General features: G+C 40.2%; 1 protein-coding gene across 1 annotated transcript in view; it reads right to left on the bottom strand.

The window, feature by feature from the left end:
• Positions 1-19,706, bottom strand: part of LOC127639264 (thyrotropin-releasing hormone-degrading ectoenzyme-like) — a 161,420-nt gene that overhangs the window by 19,319 nt on the left and 122,395 nt on the right. The window contains exons 14-16 of the mRNA XM_052121185.1: positions 6,474-6,621; positions 5,042-5,139; positions 4,734-4,841 (exon numbers count right to left, since the gene is read on the bottom strand). Of these exons, the coding sequence (XP_051977145.1) occupies positions 4,734-4,841; positions 5,042-5,139; positions 6,474-6,621 (354 nt within the window). The remainder of the gene's footprint in view (positions 1-4,733; positions 4,842-5,041; positions 5,140-6,473; positions 6,622-19,706) is intronic.

Genomic DNA, 19,706 nt, shown 5'->3' with positions numbered 1-19,706 from the left:
TATCAAAATGCACAAATATACAAAAAATAATATTTGCAATTTTAATCATAATAACTGACTTTACACAAAACGATGGTAACAAAAGTGTCCCTTTGGACCTCTTGACTGTGATTTTGAGACAAAGTTTTACTGCCACATTAATCCTTGTATAGTAATGATCTTTCAGGTTGGATGCCTATTATAAGTGATGAAGATTTGAGGCAGATCATCACTGCTGGCCTCTACAGCAGCTCACAAAGTGAATCTAAGAAGCACAGTGTATCTTCATACAGCTGTGATATAATGTAGTTATAGTTCACAAAATAATAACAGTCTACAGTAGCACTGCAACTGAGAGAAACAAGCCATATATTGTTATATTTTAGCGATGCATGTAATATTCCCACAAGAAGATGTAATAATATTAAACCCCTGGAGGAGTATCAGCATTACAGTCACTGAACTTTGGATTTGCTCAACACAAAGTGCGATAAAGACCTGCTGATTCTGAAAGAGCCATCAGAGCCTCTTGGAGATAAACGTATAAATACAGATAGCTGAACCTCCAGTAACAACATTATATAAAATCCAGATGGAGAGTATAATTAAAATTGCTGCATCCAAGAAGATGATCAGTATGATTGACTTAAACTGTGCCTTGACTTACAGATTGGCAAGATTTGCCAGCTGCAGTCAGGGGAGAAGTTGAAAAGAGAGCCATTAAGCCAGACACATTTTTGCTTCTCATCCTGTGCTGAACACACAGCAGATCACGTGATGTTTGTTTTCTTTATTGCAAACTAAGTGGAATTCAGATGGACAGAGGCTTGAATTTTACATATAATAATGAGAAACATTATTTATTTGAAAAGGTTATGTGCTGCTTAATGAAATGCCTGCTGTGTGTACAACAAAAAAATCTTTATACCAATAAAAGGACTTTGTATGTTTAAAATAGATAAACATGATATTACTAAGGAAAACATAACATGATACATGATGTACTGTTAAACGAACACTGATTTATGAGAGGTAACGGAACTGAAGTTGTCAGAATAAACATGGTAATGACATTCAGTAATGACATTCTACCATACTACTCTTATTTCTGCCACAAATTGATATAGCAGAAGTAGTAAGACTAGTATGTGAAGTATGCAATTGCGAACGCAGTCCATGAAACACGTTCCTGTTGCCATCGGTGAGGCTGGCCAAATTTGAATAAGCTGCATCGCCAACAGAGATTGTGCAGGCGCTCAGGAGCAACTGCGCCGGCTGAGCCAAATCGTCCTCTTGGTACTTTAATGGCATACGTCATGGTGACATGGCATTGGTGCCAGACAAAATTTCTAACCGATGTACACTGCTTCAAGTCCGGCACCAATCTTTCTACACAGAACTGCATGAAGTCAAACACACCTAATGTCTTGTTTAGGACCAATGCAGGAAGGACAAGTGAATTTAAATACGTCAGTTTATGTCAGTATATTTGTGGTTCTCCATTCCTGGACCATGATATTTAGATACCTCATGAAATGTAATGGTGTTTTCAGATGAATGTTCAGAGAATTAAGATGGGAGATGAGACCAAATAGAAATCAGATTTTCTTATATCTGTGACTTCTGACATTGAATCCTAAAGGTAAAGGTTTAATTTGCTCTAATAGTTGACTATGTGGAGCTGACAGATTTCCGATAAAAGGCTGCCATATGACAACCTGTACACATTGTGTGAGTACACACTCAAGACTTTTTGTTCTTGAAACAATTTGCAATGTCATTAGAGTAAATCACTGTGTGAGCCTCATCATTGCACAAATAAAAAGTTTAGTTGGCACAGTTTCCCGCAACAGAGGCGTCTAACTTTGATCGATTCCGTTCAAAAGATTTTGTTCAGTGCGTGGTATCTTTTTTAACCAATATAGGACATAAGGAGCTTTTATTAGTGTGTCTCTGGCTGAGATCTGAAGCAAGTTTTTGTAGTTTCTGGACCATTAATGCTGCTCCGTCATTCCTTTGACATTATCATCACCTAAACCATAAAAAAACACATAAAAGGTCAAACACATTCCTCTTTTATGATCTGCTCAGCTTTGAATATCAAATTGAACAGACGTTTCATTATCCCAGTGGGACAAAAGGTCATTGTTGAAGAAAGGACAATGAAGGGCACAATAGCCAGACTCAAAAAATAAAAACATGGTACAATTTGAAATTAAACTCACATTGAACTGCTTGAGCTAATACACAAAATGCATAATGCACCTTTACTAAATGGTCAAACACCCACTCCCTTCACAATATAGTCCCATTAAAAGATAATATGGACTCCAGACTTACAAAAAAAAATAGGTGGTCTTAAATTGTAAGTTCAATCGCTTAGAAAAGTAAGAACACACCTCTACTCAACAAGTCACAAAATGTAAGGTATTATGACAAGCTGGATGCAAGTTTCTTTTGCTCAACCAATACTGTTTGTAGCTCAACTGGTACAGCATGGCGCTAGCAACACCATGGACACAGGTTATTGAAATTCCTAAAATATGAGAAATAGTAAGGCAAGCATCCCTAATACAATATGAATAATGGGAAAGAAAGACAGCAGTATCTCTTGCAATGTTTCGGTCACATGACCTTTGTCAGTCATTTACCTTCATCAGTCAGTGACCGAAATGTTGCAATAAAAGTTTTGTGATATTCTTTGAAAGCTAAAGCTGCGTTCACAATGCCAGCAACTTTGTCGCTGCAGGTCGCCAGTGGCTGGCGGTTAGGTCGCAAGTGGGCGTTCCCACTACTGGTTGTCTAGTAACGTTTATAAATGACATTCACGGAAGCCATTCCATTGCTGTTGACAGCGAATCAGATTTCTTGCCGCTAAAAACAAACATTTTGGAGGGATAAGACAAAATATAAATGGAATCAGTACATAAAATGCTTTATATCAAAGATGAACGAGAAACAAGGCATGCTCTTTGCCATAGCGGCTGTTTATCTGCAGTGAAAACGCAAATGCTCTGGGTCATACTGATGGTTGATGTGAACATTAACTGAAGCTCATGAACGGTATCGGCATAATTTCATGCAATGCACTACTGCCATAGGATTGGCTGATTAGATAATCGCATGGATGATTGTTGGTGCCAGGTGGGCTGGTTTGAGTATTTCTTTAACTGCTGATCTCCTGGGATTTACTCAAACAGTCTCTAGAATTTACTCAGAATGGTGCCAAAAACAAAAAAGATCCAGTGAGCGTCAGTTCTGTGGACGGAAATGCCTTGTTTAGGAGAGAGGTCAACAGAGAATGGCCAGACTGGTTTGAAATGACAAAGTCTACAGTAACTCAAATAACCGCTCTGTACAATTGTGATGAGAAAAATGCTATTCTGAGATGCGGGCTGGAGCTGTTTTGGCAGCACGAGGGGGACCTACACAATATTAGGCAGGTGGTTTTAATGTTGTGGCTGATCAGTGTATACAGTGTATATATGTATATATAGAGTAGACCTTTTAGGAGCCCTAGCTGTGTGCCAGTGGATTTGACTAACCTATCAGTTGTGACAGCAGTCTAGGTTTGAACCTAACCCTAACCCACAGTTGGAATTCGGTTCAGAGTTCGGTTCAAAGACTTCATTCCTGATCGGACACCTTTAAAGCCTTTTACTGGACTCACATGGAGCTCACAATAAACTTACATTGGACACACTGGACTCACTTGGCACACTAAAACTCTTCACAGAGCAGTTTTTTTGTTTGTTTTTGTTTTGTTTATTATTTTTTATTTGACTTAATCTTTGACTGCAGAGGCCAAACACTTTCGCTATGAATTCAAATGAAACCAGCTTTTCGAATGTTGAAAGCAAGAATATAGGTAAACAGCAGTTAAAATGAGCACCCTGCTGTCCTATCAGACATGATCCAGTCATGCTTGTTATTAGGAAGTTACTAAATGCAAATTATATGAAGCCATTGCTCCTATATGTAACTACTTCACTGTGTAATATAACATCTCTCTTTCTCTCTCTCTGTGTGTGTGTGTGTGTGTGTGTGTGTGTGTGTGTGTGTGTGTGTGTGTGTGTGTGTGGTCTTGCATGTGCTTGAAGTAGATATTTGGCCATCTCTTTGGCTCAAAGACAAGTAAGTAATTTAAAAGGTGGGCAAACACAATACCTTGAGGTTAAAACCAATAGCTTCAAATACACAAATACACACCCACAATCATGTTCGCCATCTGTTATGGTGTTTTTTCTGCATTATGGTCATTAGTCCTGCTGGTGGTGTGGTGTGTTTGACAGTAGACTACTGTCATGAATGTGAACATTGCTTTGGCCAGAGGGCTAAAAATACAAAACCAAACAAAAAAAACATAATAATGAACACATTTTCACACACACCACTAAGCACTTATATTCACTCATCTCTCAGTAGAAATATGTGTTTGTCCAAATCAAAGATATAACTCACTCTGGCCATCAGTCTGTTGGCTTTCAGTATGCTGTCACAGTGATGGATGTATTTTACTTTTTCATGAACATTTCATTAGACTGAGTAAAAGCCATATTGATGCATCATCAGTATTTCATGCAGGATTGTAGTTTTGCAGTAGGGCAGTAAATCCCAGATTCAGTGAATAAGTGCGTTGTTAACACAGTAATCTCAGCAGATTCAGCTAGTGATTAAAGTTACTAAGTAATTGCATCGATTCAGTGAGTTGAAAACTCAGAAATAAGAGTCTGTAAATCTATAAATGTCCTCACCTGTTCTTGTTGCTGGAAATCCAGTCTGAAATGAGAGACACAGCTTGACGGTGACAGTGTTTGTTTCCAAAACTACAGGCCAACATGATCACCTCTCTCTGCAGCTCTCTAAAGATGAAACATTTCAGGAGGAATTCAAGCAGGAGGAATGAAAAATTAAACACAGGTCTACTGGGGTCATTTTTATCTCTGGAGGTGGAAAATATCTGACTTACACTTTGCAATTCAGTGTCCTCAGTTAGGACACATATAACATTATAAAAGTAATATATAATTCAAGATAGACATGGCATTAAAGATAGACTCACTCAATCTGATAAGCAGCCTGCATGAAGGAGCCGTCAGAGGAAGTGGTTGGCCAGCCCATCTTGTGATACTTTGGTGACACCTGTTTTAGTACATAGTCCTGATGATGGAGAAGAAACACATATTAACCATGATTAAACACATTTCAAAAGACTTTAGTGTAAAGTGCATTTACTGTAATATTATTGTTTTGTATGCTATACAGTATAAAGTGCAAAGTGCATGTTTTTGTCCAGGGAAATATTGCAGCAGGTGGTGGCTAATTTAACATGACTTCTCTATTTCATGAGTGAAGTATTATAATTAGACCCACTAGGCTGCAAATGAAATTCTTAAAACATGCACATTTACAACAACATGAATAAACAGAATTGACACTGTATTTCATATCCTAGTGTGTGGTACGGCTGGTCATAGGCCTGCTCTATGAAGCTAGCAGAACAAGTAGAGTTTCAGAGTAAGTTTTAGATTGACAAAACCAGATAGAGCTGAACCAATTTAGATTGGGTTCAGTGACCTCAAGATGCTGTTTGAGGAGACTGCTGAAAAAGAAAACAGAATATAGGCCTAATGTGTAATTGATGTGTAACTGAATTTCCAAAACCGGTATCGGAATTGAGTCTGTGTACTGCATATGTACTTGTACTTGTAAAAAATCTCTGATATCAATACAATATATTGTCTGACATATGAAAGTTGCAATTTAATGAAATAAATATACAGTCTGCATGTGCTGCTCATTTCAGAGTGAATTCGTAAAGCTGGCTGCTCATTCACTTAAAATACAGCATGAGGACCATTCTGTGCACTATGTGTGTGTGTAGTAGGTGACAGAGAGCAGAGTGTGCATCCACCTTAAAGTGTGCAGAACATACTACATATTAATTTAATTAATTTGCAGTCTTTTGTGGTTTAATAATGACATTGGGCTAAGACCTGCATTTCTGCAGGTATGAAATTGTCAAAAACATCCAAACCGAAGGGGCTTCACTTGGTTTTCCTCCAAAATAAATGCTCCTTTTAAATGGAATAAAATATGACAGAAATGTATGATTACTGCATAGTTATGTAATCTTTACTGTCAGAAATACCACTTATAATATTAATAAATCAATAATAATTGTATTATATTTAAGTAATATCTGCTATGCTCTGTTTTTGCACCACTTTATTTGGCAAAAACTAACCCCAAAGTTTTCTTTTAATTGTTGTAAGAATCTATATAAAAGTAATTCATGTGATAAAATTAATACAATGTTATGTTGAAAATTAATTGTTCTATTTTCATTTGAGTCTTAATGCATTTATTTATTTGGACACTAAAAAGACACTGAACTGATGTGAGATCAGGCTCACACTAAACAGAAATTGAACTGATGAGAAATCAGACTTGTTCTTAAAAGAAAAATGCAACTGGTGTGAGATCACACTCACACTAAACAGATTGTGGTCTTCTGTTCGGTCTAGGAGTTTATCCAGCTGGTAAAGAGTTCGACTAGCAGCGTGCCATGGCAGAAACTCACTCTCCTGAGATAAGTATGAGATGATCTGCATGGGGATATTTTGAGGCAGATACCCCGCTCTAGACAAACAAGAGAGAGAGTGAGAAAGGGAGGGAGAAAAGAGAGAGAGAGAAAGGGAGGGAGGGAGAAAGAGAGAGAGGACAGACGGTTAATAAAATGACTATAACAAGAAAGTCACACTAACTACGTTTCCATCCAAGGATTTTTTGCAAAAAAGATTTAGCTCACCAAAATAAAGCTGATGGAAACTCTAGAGCATAAACTCTATGTAGATGCTTCAAATGTTGCGAAAAACTGGTTTGGAAACACTTTTTGTGGAGAAAATAAGCATTAACGCAAAAATGTAGTGTCACACGACATAATTTACAACAGCCTGATATTCATGATGACAAGGTATACATCATTGAAAGCCAATTTATTGTATGTGATTAAAGATTGATTTTAATGGCATACCTGCACAGATCCGATGCCGCAAACATGACACTTCCTGGAGTGCCAACACAAATATCTCATATCAAGCACGTCAACAAGTGCACAGAGAACAAATGAATGGCCAGTGATTGTGATTAATTTAATCATGATAGCCATAAGTTTATTTATTAAAGTTGCTTTTCCACAACATTCAAAATAATAGACGGCAGTCACGGAATTAGCCCACAACACAAAAAACATATCATTTCTGTGCATTAAGATGTTTTAAATTAAAAATAAATCCACAATAGGAGAAAAGCATCAGTGTGCTTTTTTGGAAAAATGCTGGCAAAATTCCCTGTATAAAATTAAATAAATTACCAAAAGCAAAAAACATTACCAAATAAAAAAATATCTATTTTTAGACCTATATTTGAATTTTCTTTACAGAATCTTAAATTACCCGTACCCTGTTCTGTAGATGAAAAAGACGACTGAATGACATTCTCAGAATATTCTGCACTTTTTTCAAGACTTAAACTATCAGAACTATTAGTCCAATGTGGAGTTCACTTTCAGAAAATTAGCTTTTGAACATTTTAAAACATTTAAATATTTTTAAATCGAACCCTTTTTACCTCGGATCACATTTGCTGAGCTTCTTCAGAAAATGTCAATTGCATTATGATGCTAAAATTAATTTTAGACGACAATCAAGATTAGTTGGTCGTTAAAAGTTACTGGAGAAATATGTGGGACATAATGCTGTTGTGATGGTGATGCTTTAGATTAGATGATTGTTCTAAATAGCCTATTGATTATCAGGAATGTATCATATATGTAAACTCGGACATTACACCACATTAAAGCTGTGCACACAGCATATACACATCGATGGATGTTCCTTATACTAAGACTGAAATAGTCTTAGAATGTGATAGGAGCAAATTCAGGACCAATATTACAGTCCTACAGGGCATCTGCTCCCTTTTGATTGCAGTTCCTCCTCTCCTGATTGCATTTTTTTGTGAAATTAAAATGACAGTAAGCTGTCTAATGTCAATGAATTGTCTCAATACTCTTCCCATTTTACCAAAACTTCAGAGGAAAAAAAATGAGGGACATCTGGGAGTATGGCAAGTTAGCGATAAACACACATTTCTGTATGGAAACGGCTTAAGGGCAGATTTGTTTTGCAATAAACCAAAACGTATGTGACAAAGTGTTTTTTTAGGCATGACATCACGCACACCATTTTTATCGATTAAAGGCCATTTGAATGGAAACAGGCAGAAGGTGGCAAATTTAGCAAAAAAAAATCTTTGTAGATAACAAAATAGCATGAAAAGTGGATGGAAACTAGGCTACTGAAATCCCATGCAAGCCATAAATGATTGAAATTACATTTTGACATAGAAGTGGTAAAATGTGTCTAACACAACAAAACATTTTTTTCTAATTTCCTCTTTTGTAGACAAATAATTTGATTTCAAACGATTCGTTATTTTAATAATTGTTCATCTAGTATACAGCAGGCATTCTGCGTTGTGTGATGAGTGATAATGTGCTGAAAGACAGAACAACACATTCCAGTATACAAGCTGCAGTCATGGTCACTTAGCATAAATCCATAAAACATCAAATCTGGACCAATAACAGCACAGATCAAACACTGGATGAAGTATTTCAGGAGGATCTTGTGTTCTGGTCAAATAACACTGTGTTTCTAAAACACATATATTCCCATAAATATTTTGCATGTGGCTCATACATGCTGCCTGCATTTATTTCTGTTCCACGCGCTCTACCTACCCATTTTACCTTCAGCCTTTTTAAAAACTCCCATGAGAGCAGAGAAACAGAGAGGTGGCCTGTATCTTTAGAGTAAAAACACAAGAGAGATGAGAATTTCCAAGAGTCTGAAAAACAGAATATTGTATTAGTGCAGTTTACTGCAGAAAGCATCACTATTACTATTACTTAAATACAAGAGTCCCTAAGTATTAACAAGCCCCTAAGTATTACACTTTATTCGGTAACTTGTCATCCAGTGTTTGTGCTGCATGCATTAATGATACTTGCTTGCTGCGGAGCATACCATTACTTTTGATCGGATTTGTGATTTTCGCATTTATTATAATAAATGCAACAGATAAACAGATTATTATGGCCTGTATTTTTGTGAGTGTGCTAGTTGCAGCGCTAAGACAGTGGGCAATTTTTGTGGATGCCCTTCTAAACACAATTTTCATACCAGGACAATGTGCAAGTGGGCTGTGGGAGTATGCACACAAACTGTGGTTGTAGTGTATTCTATTGTATGGTATGTTAATGTGCAGTGTATTGTATGTTAATGAAGTGGTGCAAAGCTGTTTTCCTGAGAAATAGGTCTTTGTGCCAAGATGGATAAGCACGCCTTAACTCAGTGCAAAGTCTAAATTCAGTTCCTACATTTGCAGTTTGGAGACTCCACCGGCAGGTGGCAATAAAGCTTCTATAAACTATCTGTTAAACTATAAACTATAGATATAGGTCATGGTTTATTTATCAGTTATTATTGTTATGTTAATATTTACAATTGTATTTATGATCTAATTTGTATTGGTATTTTTCCTGTTGTTGTTGTAGACTGATTTTTAAGTCACTGCAAAAGAGGCCGGTGAAAGAAGTTGGAGAGGTCAACATTTCTGGATGTAGGGAGGTATTTTTTATGATAAGTTTTTATTTGAATTATATTTTCATTTAGTTTGAAATGCAATTTTAATTAAGATCTATTTACAGTTTAGGTTTTTCGTGTTTCAATAAATTAATAAAAAAGTTTAAGCAAAATCGAGCGGTAGAACTGGATTGCCTAACCAAATCTAACCAAGGCCGATACAATCACTGTTAATACTAGCCATGATTTGTGTGTCACTTGATCAATATGATTAATAATACTTACAATCTCCATAATTTAATGGAGCCTACACCCAAATCCTGAAAAGAATCAGATTTCCCATGCATATTGAAGAAGAGTATCACCGTCATAGAAATAGTATGCTTGACATTCAACAGGAGGCATTTAATTCACCAAAGAGGTAAATCTTCCATTTACACTACCAGCTTCTTGTGAATGTGCTGTATTTATGTTTATGGCTGGTGCTTGAAGGAATGGACTACATTATAGGATGCAGACTGTGCAATAACCGGAGAAGGACCTATGAATTAAATTGCACTTGACCCGGCCCATTAACACATTGCAAGGAACATTTCATAAAACCCACTTGTGACTAGTAGCAAATGCTTGCACTAAAATACCAAAACTTCATCGCCATGCCCATTAACTTTGTGTTCTTAAAAGCATAGCGCTTAAGAAAGAACAAGAGTCTTCAAACTGCCTTTATATTTAATGGATCCTTAAAGTTATAAATGAAGTCAAATTTACATATGATACAAGGTAATGGTAAGTTAGTCTAACATCAATAATATTTTAGAATGCCTAGTATATTCATATAACATGAGCAAGACACAAAAATGTATTTAAATAATTCTGTCAGTCTTAGAGAAATAGTCAAGTAAGGAATATTTGAAGAAGGACCATTGGATTATTGAAATGTAATGCACAACTAGCATGGAGTGGCTGTTACACTTCACCTTCATTTTCAATAATTTAACAGTCTGTAGTCAATGACCCCATTTCCATCTGGTATTAAGATGTGTTTTTGGTGATCTGATTACATGTGGTCTGCACTAAACAGGATCTAATATGTTTTGTGTTCAGATCACAAACATAAACATACGAATGTGGTCAAAATAACGCATGTTAACACATCACGTTTGAAGTGTAAACATTAATCCACCCTGTATGCATGCTGGCAACAATGTGCCGCCCTTCGCCTGTCAATCAATTGCTGTGCTAAAACAAGAGTTTAAACTTTGCTGGTTATGAGCGGTTTATAAGTAAATAACCGTCTGATCGGAAAAATTCAAAAAGCGTATATACACAATCGTGAGAACTTCACAGATCTTCTTCAGTGTGTCTGATATTAACATGCAGGAAACTTTGAAGCATGAACATCTACAGCTCAGGTTAATACAGGCAAGACACTAAAATAATGGACAATTCTGCTCAAAATGTTGCTTTTGTGCTTATATAAAATTTCACCTGCATCTGGAAGAAATGGTGCCTTTTTTCACGCTTTCTTTGTCTTGTCTGACTTTGCTGTGCTTTTTAATGTCATGCAGTAACACACTAACGTAGTGATTGATGTACTTTTTGTTGTTATGAAACAGAGTCACTCCCCTCCAAATCCGAACATATGTTGTCATAGGAGACGTTTTTAAATGACTAGGTGTAAACAGCGATATGTCTCACTTGAACACATGTGATCGGATCACCAGAGATGCATCTTAACAGCAGGTTTAAAAAGTGTCAATAACTATGTATACCACACTCGACACATGTACATCTGTTTAAATCATTAGCATTTTCAGTTTAGTTTCTAAAACAAGAGTAGAATTACTTCCTTACATAACAGGTTGAATATGTTGTTAAAAACAGCCCAAGACATTGTTACTAGTTTGAAAGTGTCTGGAAAGAACATTATGGAAATCATATGCAACTCTAAACTGTCAACCAATCATAATTCAACTGTGGTATACTGAGCAATAATTATATGAAACTAAATAATTAACAAGCCTATTACTGTGTTACAGTATGTTAGGCATACCTCGTTTTGTTCTCACTGTTACCACTTGGTTGTCATTTTTGTCACTTTTGTATTCCGTAGTTTTCACTTTTGTCCCTTGTTTAGCTCCACAGTCTCCCTGTTAGTGTTCGTGTTCTCATTCATTGTTTTCACCTGCCCTCGTTAATTTGCCACTGGTTTCTGTTTATCCCCTTGTTATCTTGTTTGAGTTCTGTTTGTTCATTGGTTCCTGTCTTCCTATGTCCGTGTATTTAAACCCTGTCTGTTTGTTCAGTCGCTGTCTATCGTTGAATGTTGTTAGCCTGGTGTGTGTGTGTGTGTGTGTGTGTGTGTGTGTGTGTGTGTGTGTGTGTGTGTGTGTGTGTGTGTGTGTGTGTGTGTGTGTGTGTGTGTGTGTGTGTGTGTGTGTGTGTGTGTATCACTTTGTGGGGACCAAATGTCCCCATAAGGATAGTAAAACCCGAAATTTTTGACCTTGTGGGACATTTTGTCGGTCCCCATAAGGAAAACAGCTTATAAATCATACTAAATTATGTTTTTTGAAAATGTAAAAATGAAAAAAAGTTTTCTGTGAGGGTTAGGTTTAGGGGTAGGGTTAGGTTTAGGGGATAGAATATAAAGTTTGTACAGTATAAAAACCATTATGTCTATGGAAAGTCCCCATAAAACATGGAAACACAACATGTGTGTGTGTGTGTGTGTGTGTGTGTGTGTGTGTGTGTGTGTGTGTGTGTGTGTGTGTGTTCCCTGCCCGTTTTCCTCAGTCTTGTGTTTATTTCCCCATTGAGGGTTTTCCTTTGTGTTTGTTGATTGTCTAAGTTAATAAAAGTAAGTTTGCATTTAGATCCGCTCTCCTCATCTGCCTCCTTTTGTAACAGAACGATAGACCGCCAAATATGGATCTAGCAGCTTTCTTTATGGAACTGGCCCAGGCGGATCTGACCTACCGCGAGTACTCCCACTTTTTTTCCACTGTTGCCATCCACACCGGCTTTGACGACACATCCCTAAAGACCATCTACCGGCTCGGGCTACCAAGACACCGGCAGAGGGAATTGCCGGACCCCGGAGACCTCACGTGGAAGGAGTATGTGAGTCTAGTCTTGAAAGAACTCGCTGCCGGGGAACCACCTCTCTCGATCCCGGTTTCCGCTTCTGGGCTTTCCGTGCCTGCCACGGCCAACGAGCCAGCCTTGCCAGCCTCGTCAGTCCCAGAGCCAGCGTTGCCAGCTTCGTCCGCCCGGAGGAGGAGGAGGAGAAGAGGAAAGACTTCTGCTCCCCAGTCTCCGCCTGCCACGGTCAAAGAGCCAGAGCCCACGCCTGTCACGGTGAGCGAGCCAGAGCCCACGCATGTCACGGTGAGCGAGCCAGAGCCCACGCATGTCATTGTGAGCGAGCCTGAGTCCTCGTCAGTCACAGTGAGCGAGCCTGAGCCCTCGACCGTCCCCGAGCCAGTGCCTGTAGCCTCCGATGCCAGCAAGCCAGCGCCTGTAGCCTCCGATGTCAGCGAGCCAGCGCCTGTAGCCTCCGATGTCAGCGGGCCAGCGCCTGTAGCCTCCGATGTCAGCGGGCCAGCGCCTGTAGCCCCCGATGTCAGTGAGCCAGCGCCTGTATCCCCCGATGTCAGTGAACCAGCGCCTGTAGCCTCCGATGTCAGTGAGCCAGCGCCTGTAGCCTCGACCGTCCCTGAGCAGCGCCTGTGGTCTTGTCCGTCCCAGTGCCAGTAGCCATGACCGTCCAAGAGCCAGTGCCAGTAGCCATGACCGTCCAAGAGCCAGTGCCTCCCGAGCTTTCCAGAGCACTGCCTTCCGAGCTTCCCGAGCTTCCCAGAGCTCCGCCCTTCGAGCTTCCCAGAGCTCTGCCTTCCGAGCTTCCCGAGCTTTCCAGCGCTCCGCCTCCCGAGCTTTCCAGAGCTCTGCCTTTCGAGCTTTCCAAAGCTCCGCCTTCCGAGCTTCCCAGAGCTCCGCCCTTCAAGCTTCCCAGAGCTCCGCCTTCCGAGCTTCCTGAGCTTCCCAGAGCTCCGCCTTCCGAGCTTCCTGAGCTTTCCAGAGCTCCGCCTTCCCAGCTTTCCAGGCTCCGCTTCCCGAGCTTTCCAGAGCTCCACCCTCCGAGCTTCCCAGAGCTCCACCCCTCAAGCCTCCCGAGCCTTCCACGGCTCCGCCTCCCGAGCCTCCTACGGCTCCACCTCCAGAGCCTCCTACGGCTCCACCGCCCGAGCCTCCTACGGCTCTGCTCCCAGAGACTCCTGAGCCTTCTAGGGCTCCACTTCTCGAGCCTCCTACGGCTCCGCCACCTGAGCCTCCTACGGCTCTGTTCCCAGAGACTCCAGAGCTTTCTAGGGCTCCACCTCTCGAGCATCCTACGGCTCCGCCTCCTGAGCCTCCTACGGCTCTACCTCCCGAGCCTCCTTCGGCCCTGCCTCCCGAGCCTCCTATGGCTCCGCCTCCCGAGCCTCCTTCGGCCCCGCCTCCCGAGCCTCCTTTGGCTCTGCTCCCAGAGCCTCCAGAGTCTCCTACGGCTCCGCCTCCCGAGCCTCCGACGGCTCCACCTCCCGAGCCCTCTAGGGCTCCGCTCCTCAAGTCTCTCGAGCCTCCTAGGGCTCCGCCCCTCAAGTCTCTCGAGCCTTCCTGGGCTCCGCTTCCTGAGCCTCCTACGGCTCCGCCTCCAGAGGCCCCCGCACCTCCCTCGGCTCCGCCTCCAGAGGCCCCCGCCCAGGCCTCCGCCTCTAGAGCCTCCTATGGCGCCACCTCCGTCGGATCCACCGCCAGAGCCTTCCAGGTCTCCACCTCTAGAGCCTCCTACGGCGCTACCTCCCTCGGCTCCGCCTCCTGAACCTGCTCCTGTCCGGTGGCCTCCTCCCAGGGCCCCTGACCCTGTCCTGTGGCCTCCTCCCAGGCCTCCTGACCCGGTCCCTGTTCTGTGGCCTCCTCCCAGGCCTCCTGACCCTGTTCCCGTCCTGTGGCCTCCTCCCAGGCCCCCTGACTCTGTTCCCGTCCTGTGGCCTCCTCCCAGGCCTCCTGACCCAGTCCCTGTCCTGTGGCCTCCTCCCAGGCCTCCTGACCCTGTTCCCGTCCTGTGGCCAGCTCCCAGGCCTCCTGACCCTGTCCTGTGGCCTCCCCCCAGGCCTCCTAAACCTGTCCTTGCCCTTTGTGCCCCCCAGGACTTCCTGCCTGCCCTGTGTGCCCCCCTGGACTCCCTGCCTGCCCTCTGTGCCCCCTTGGACTTCCTGCCTGCTCTTTGTGCCCCCCTGGACTTCCTGCCTGCCCTTTGTGGCCCCCTGGACTTCCTGCCTGCCCTCTGTGCCCCCTTGGACCTCCTGCCTGCCCTCTATGCCCCCTTGGACTTCCTGCCTGCCCATTGGGCCCCCCTGAACTTCCTGCCTGCCCTCTGTGCCCCCTTGGACTTCCTGCCTGCCCATTGGGCCCCCCTGAACTTCCTGCCTGCCCTCTGTGCCCCCTTGGACTTCCTACCTGCTCTCGTGCCCCGCCTGGTCTGCCCGTCTGCTCCTGGTGTTTTTTTTATTTGTTTCTTTTTTCGGATCGTCTGGAATCCGATCCTTGAGGCGGGGCTCTGTTAGGCATACCTCGTTTTGTTCTCACTGTTACCCCTTGGTTGTCATTTTTGTCACTTTTGTATTCCGTAGTTTTCACTTTTGTCCCTTGTTTAGCTCCACAGTCTCCCTGTTAGTGTTCGTGTTCTCATTCATTGTTTTCACCTGCCCTTGTTAATTTGCCACTGGTTTCTGTTTATCCCCTTGTTATCTTGTTTGAGTTCTGTTTGTTCATTGGTTCCTGTCTTCCTATGTCCGTGTATTTAAACCCTGTCTGTTTGTTCAGTCGCTGTCTATCGTTGAATGTGCCTGGTGTGTGTTCCCTGCCCGTTTTCCTCAGTCTTGTGTTTATTTCCCCATTGAGGGTTTTCCTTTGTGTTTGTTGATTGTCTAAGTTAATAAAAGTAAGTTTGCATTTAGATCCGCTCTCCTCGTCTGCCTCCATTCGTAACACAATACTCCAATAGACGGTTTTATCTGGACGCACGCGCATTGCCAGGGTTACGCGCTGCCCGAAGTTAACTTCCGGTCTGTGTTTGTTTATCGGTAACAAAGTATGGCGCCGACTACAAACGCAGTTAAAATTAAGGTGATGAGTAGACTGAAGTTGGGCTCAGGTTATTGTGCTGTGGGATGCAACCTGACCTCTGGAACAAATACCTTATCGAAAATAAAAATGTTTCGGTTTCCCAAAAACGAAGGGAGACGGCGAGCATGGTTCACCACTGTGCGAAGAGAGGCTTGGCAGCCAGGCAAGAATTCAAGAATCTGTAGCACTCACTTCGTTACAGGTAACAAACTCATGATAAGCAACAGATAATAGCTAGCTGACCAGTAACAAGCCTGCAATAGTTATGTATTAACTAATTGATTACTACACACGTAGCTAACATTGTATACATTAATTTTACACAGTAACGTTAGCCCAATGTTGTAGTTGATACGCTTTAGTTATGATTTAAACTAGCGTTATGATACCTGATATCTATCAAACATAAGAGCCACAATGTTTTTCCATCAATGCTTTACAAATAACCTACATTATTTAACTAACAGTCGCCTTTGGCTTGTTCCCTGGGGACATAAATACAATAATGCTGAATAAAGCTCTTCTAATGAAGCTTTAAATGAAGTACTAAATATGGACTTTTACTACATTTTCACTGATATATTTTATCTGTTAAGCAGCTTTAAAACGATGTGCATTGTGAAATAAATTTGACTTTGACCTAATTTCATTGTACTAGTAGGCTACTAATATTTTTTAAATCAATAAGTTGTAATCAATATCATAGAAATGCACATGAAACCAGAAAAGTTATGGATTATGCCAAGCATGTATGTATGATGCTTAGCAAGGTGCAATACTGTCAACACAAACTGTTTCTGTCTTTATTTTAGGTGCGCCATCAGTGGACCCATGGCATCCAGAATATGTTCCATCAATTTTCGCTCATAAAAACACCATTGATGGTTCACAGAAGTTGGAGCGATACCAGAGGAGACCGAGGAGACCATATGTGGTTGAGTCTATGGATTCACCTTCCTTAGAGGTCACCCATGCTGACCCTGAAGAAGGATGCACTGCTGTGGGTACAGATCTGTCAATGGCAGACATTGACCAGCTACAAAATGAAAATGTTGAATTAAAAAGAAAAATGGCTTCACTGGAGAAGAAACTGGAATCTCAAGAAAAACGACTACAAGATCATATGTTTGGCAGTCCGTCCGATTTTATTTTAAATGATGACAAGCACACTCATTTTTACACTGGTCTACCATCTGCTTCTGTGTTCTTCACCCTCCTCACTTACCTGACAACAACATGTAACGCATCATCAACCATACTTACCCTTCCCGAGCAGTTTCTTGTGGTCCTGATGAAGCTTCGCCTAGGCTTAACTCATCAAGACCTCAAGCTCTCGGATTTCATCAAAAATGTGTTCTGAAGATGATCAAAGGTCTTACAGGTTTGGAACGAAATGAGGTAGAGAAATGAATTACTTTTTTATTATTAAATATATTAAAATACCAAACACATGCATTGATATTTGTAGTGTTGCACTTGTATCACAATGTTTCACATGGATTGTAATTATAAAATGAAATGATATATTCAGTAATGAACACCAACAACTATTGAGTAACTGATTTATTGACTGATGAATAAAGTGACTATGATTTCCGTTTTTAATGTATTTATGTATTTGATGTAAAAAGTGAAAAAGCTTGCTGCTCAAAAAGGCAGGAACAACCTATGCTTTAAGAAAAATAACTATTTTTCTTGTAAAAGTGATTTCAGATCAGCACTATTAAGTTGCTTTTGAGACAATGTTCATGTAGCTGTCACTCAACTGCAGTCTTCCCTCTACAAATGCATCCACAACTTTTGGCAGCATGTGTTTAAAGTAAAAGCTACGTAGCCTTTGCATATATTTGGAGACAAAACCACTACCATGCTTACTGTGGGGCTGAGCTAAGCTGCTGAACACGTAGAGTTCCTCTCCCTGAGCATCATGCTCTCCCTGACTGCTGGTGAAATCCTGACTACCTGACTCAGAGGCTGTCTGTCCCACTGCTGTCACACATGACAGAAAAGAGAGCACAGCCTGGCACAACTTCCTAAAATACAGGTGAAACTAAAAAAATTTGAATATCGTGCAAAAGTTATAATTTGGATGATTATGGCTTACAGCTTATGAAACCCCAAATTCAAAATCTCAGAAAATTAGAATATTACATGAAATCAATAAAAAAAAGGATTTTAAATACAGAAATGTCGGCCCTCTGATAAGTATAATCATGCATATGTATATAGTTATATATACTAAATATATTAATTTCACCTTTTAATTTGAATTACTGAAGTACATGAACTTTTTTCATGAATTTTTCTAGTTTCACCTGTAAATGGTGAAAAGACCTTACCTACACTGCCATATATATATATATATATATATATATATATATATATATGTACTGAATCTTTTACATTAGACTAGTTGATTTGTTAGAGATATATGAACTATAACTTACTTTCAGGGCTTTAAAAAGCGTTTTTGGTGACCCATCTGGATTTTGTTACTTTTACTGTCTATGGTTTCTACAGATGAACTCTGTTGTTATTGATTCTACTGGAAGTTAAGTTTGGGCCACTAAAGCGCGCATACGCAGTAACGTTTGTTTATGTTGTTGCCGTTGAAACCGCCTATAGCTCAATTGAACCTTTTACACTGATTATGTGGTAACTTTCATATCAGTTACATCACTGCTTGTGTCTGTCATTAAGCTTTAGCTTTTAAAGACACAGTAACACACAAATGCCTGCAATGACTTTGCAATGGCATGTCACATCACATTAAAGGTAAAGTGAATGATGGTCAGTGGACAGCACAAAAATTGCATCTTGTTTGGTCTTACTGACCTCTATTCTGTCCTCTATTGGTCTAAGTGACATCAGTCATTTTAGACTATATAAACATGCAGTTTAATGGTAATGCATAATAATATATATATATATTGATATATTGATAGTTATTATAACTATTGATCTGAAAATATCTACATCATTATATATATATATATATATATATATATATATATATATATATATATATATATACACTAACTGTAGTTTTATAAATGTTTTTATCAAGATATCTGTGAGAAGGACCCAATCAGAGTAGCAATAATGATTAAAAATAAATAAATAATACATTAACAAGTGCAGAAAACAACAGGTACAAATACAAGACTGACCAAAACAGAATTACTAAACAAACTAAACAATCTGGAAAAAACAAGAATGTAGAAGGCACAATATACAGTATATGGAGAACATCAGGAGGGGAAACAAAGAAGGCAAGTGGAGCAAATTAACAAATGATAAAGAAAACAAGGGGGTGGGGCCATGAAACAAGGTAGAGAACAGAAACAAGCAGGGTGACACAAGCAAAACACAACAGAAAGTCAAAATTAACAATATAAATAAGAGTGTCAGGATACTACAACTAAGGAGAAAAAAGACTTCAACAAGTTCCTGACAATTTTATTTAATGTTTATCTTGACAGATTTGGGAAATGAGTAATATAATGTGTGTCTTAAAAAATAATATACAGTATATATATATATAAATATTAAAGAACCTACAACATTGGATAACTATGAATTTTTATATTAAATCCTTATATTATGTTCAAAGTATTACTTTTTAAAACATTTTATTTTAGTTATTTTGTAGGGAGGAAAATAAGGGAAATAAAAACACATCCCTAATGTCTGTCACTGTATTTAGAGTCATCTTTATTATGGAGGAGATATGTGTGGTTTCCTTCCAGTTATGCTGTGTGTCAGCTGCTTTTCCACAGAGGATACCTCGTCTCTGCCCACATGTCGGGAGTTAAGTTTGCTCTTCTCTGCTTGCCGTTGTTCTGCATCTCGCTAGGTTTCAACTGAGGATTCTGCGGATCTGTTCCTGACTTCCACAACACACAC

Source organism: Xyrauchen texanus, chromosome 47 (assembly GCF_025860055.1).
Source record: "Xyrauchen texanus isolate HMW12.3.18 chromosome 47, RBS_HiC_50CHRs, whole genome shotgun sequence".
NCBI lineage: Eukaryota > Metazoa > Chordata > Actinopteri > Cypriniformes > Catostomidae > Xyrauchen > Xyrauchen texanus.
This window is presented reverse-complemented; position numbering and strand designations above follow the sequence as displayed.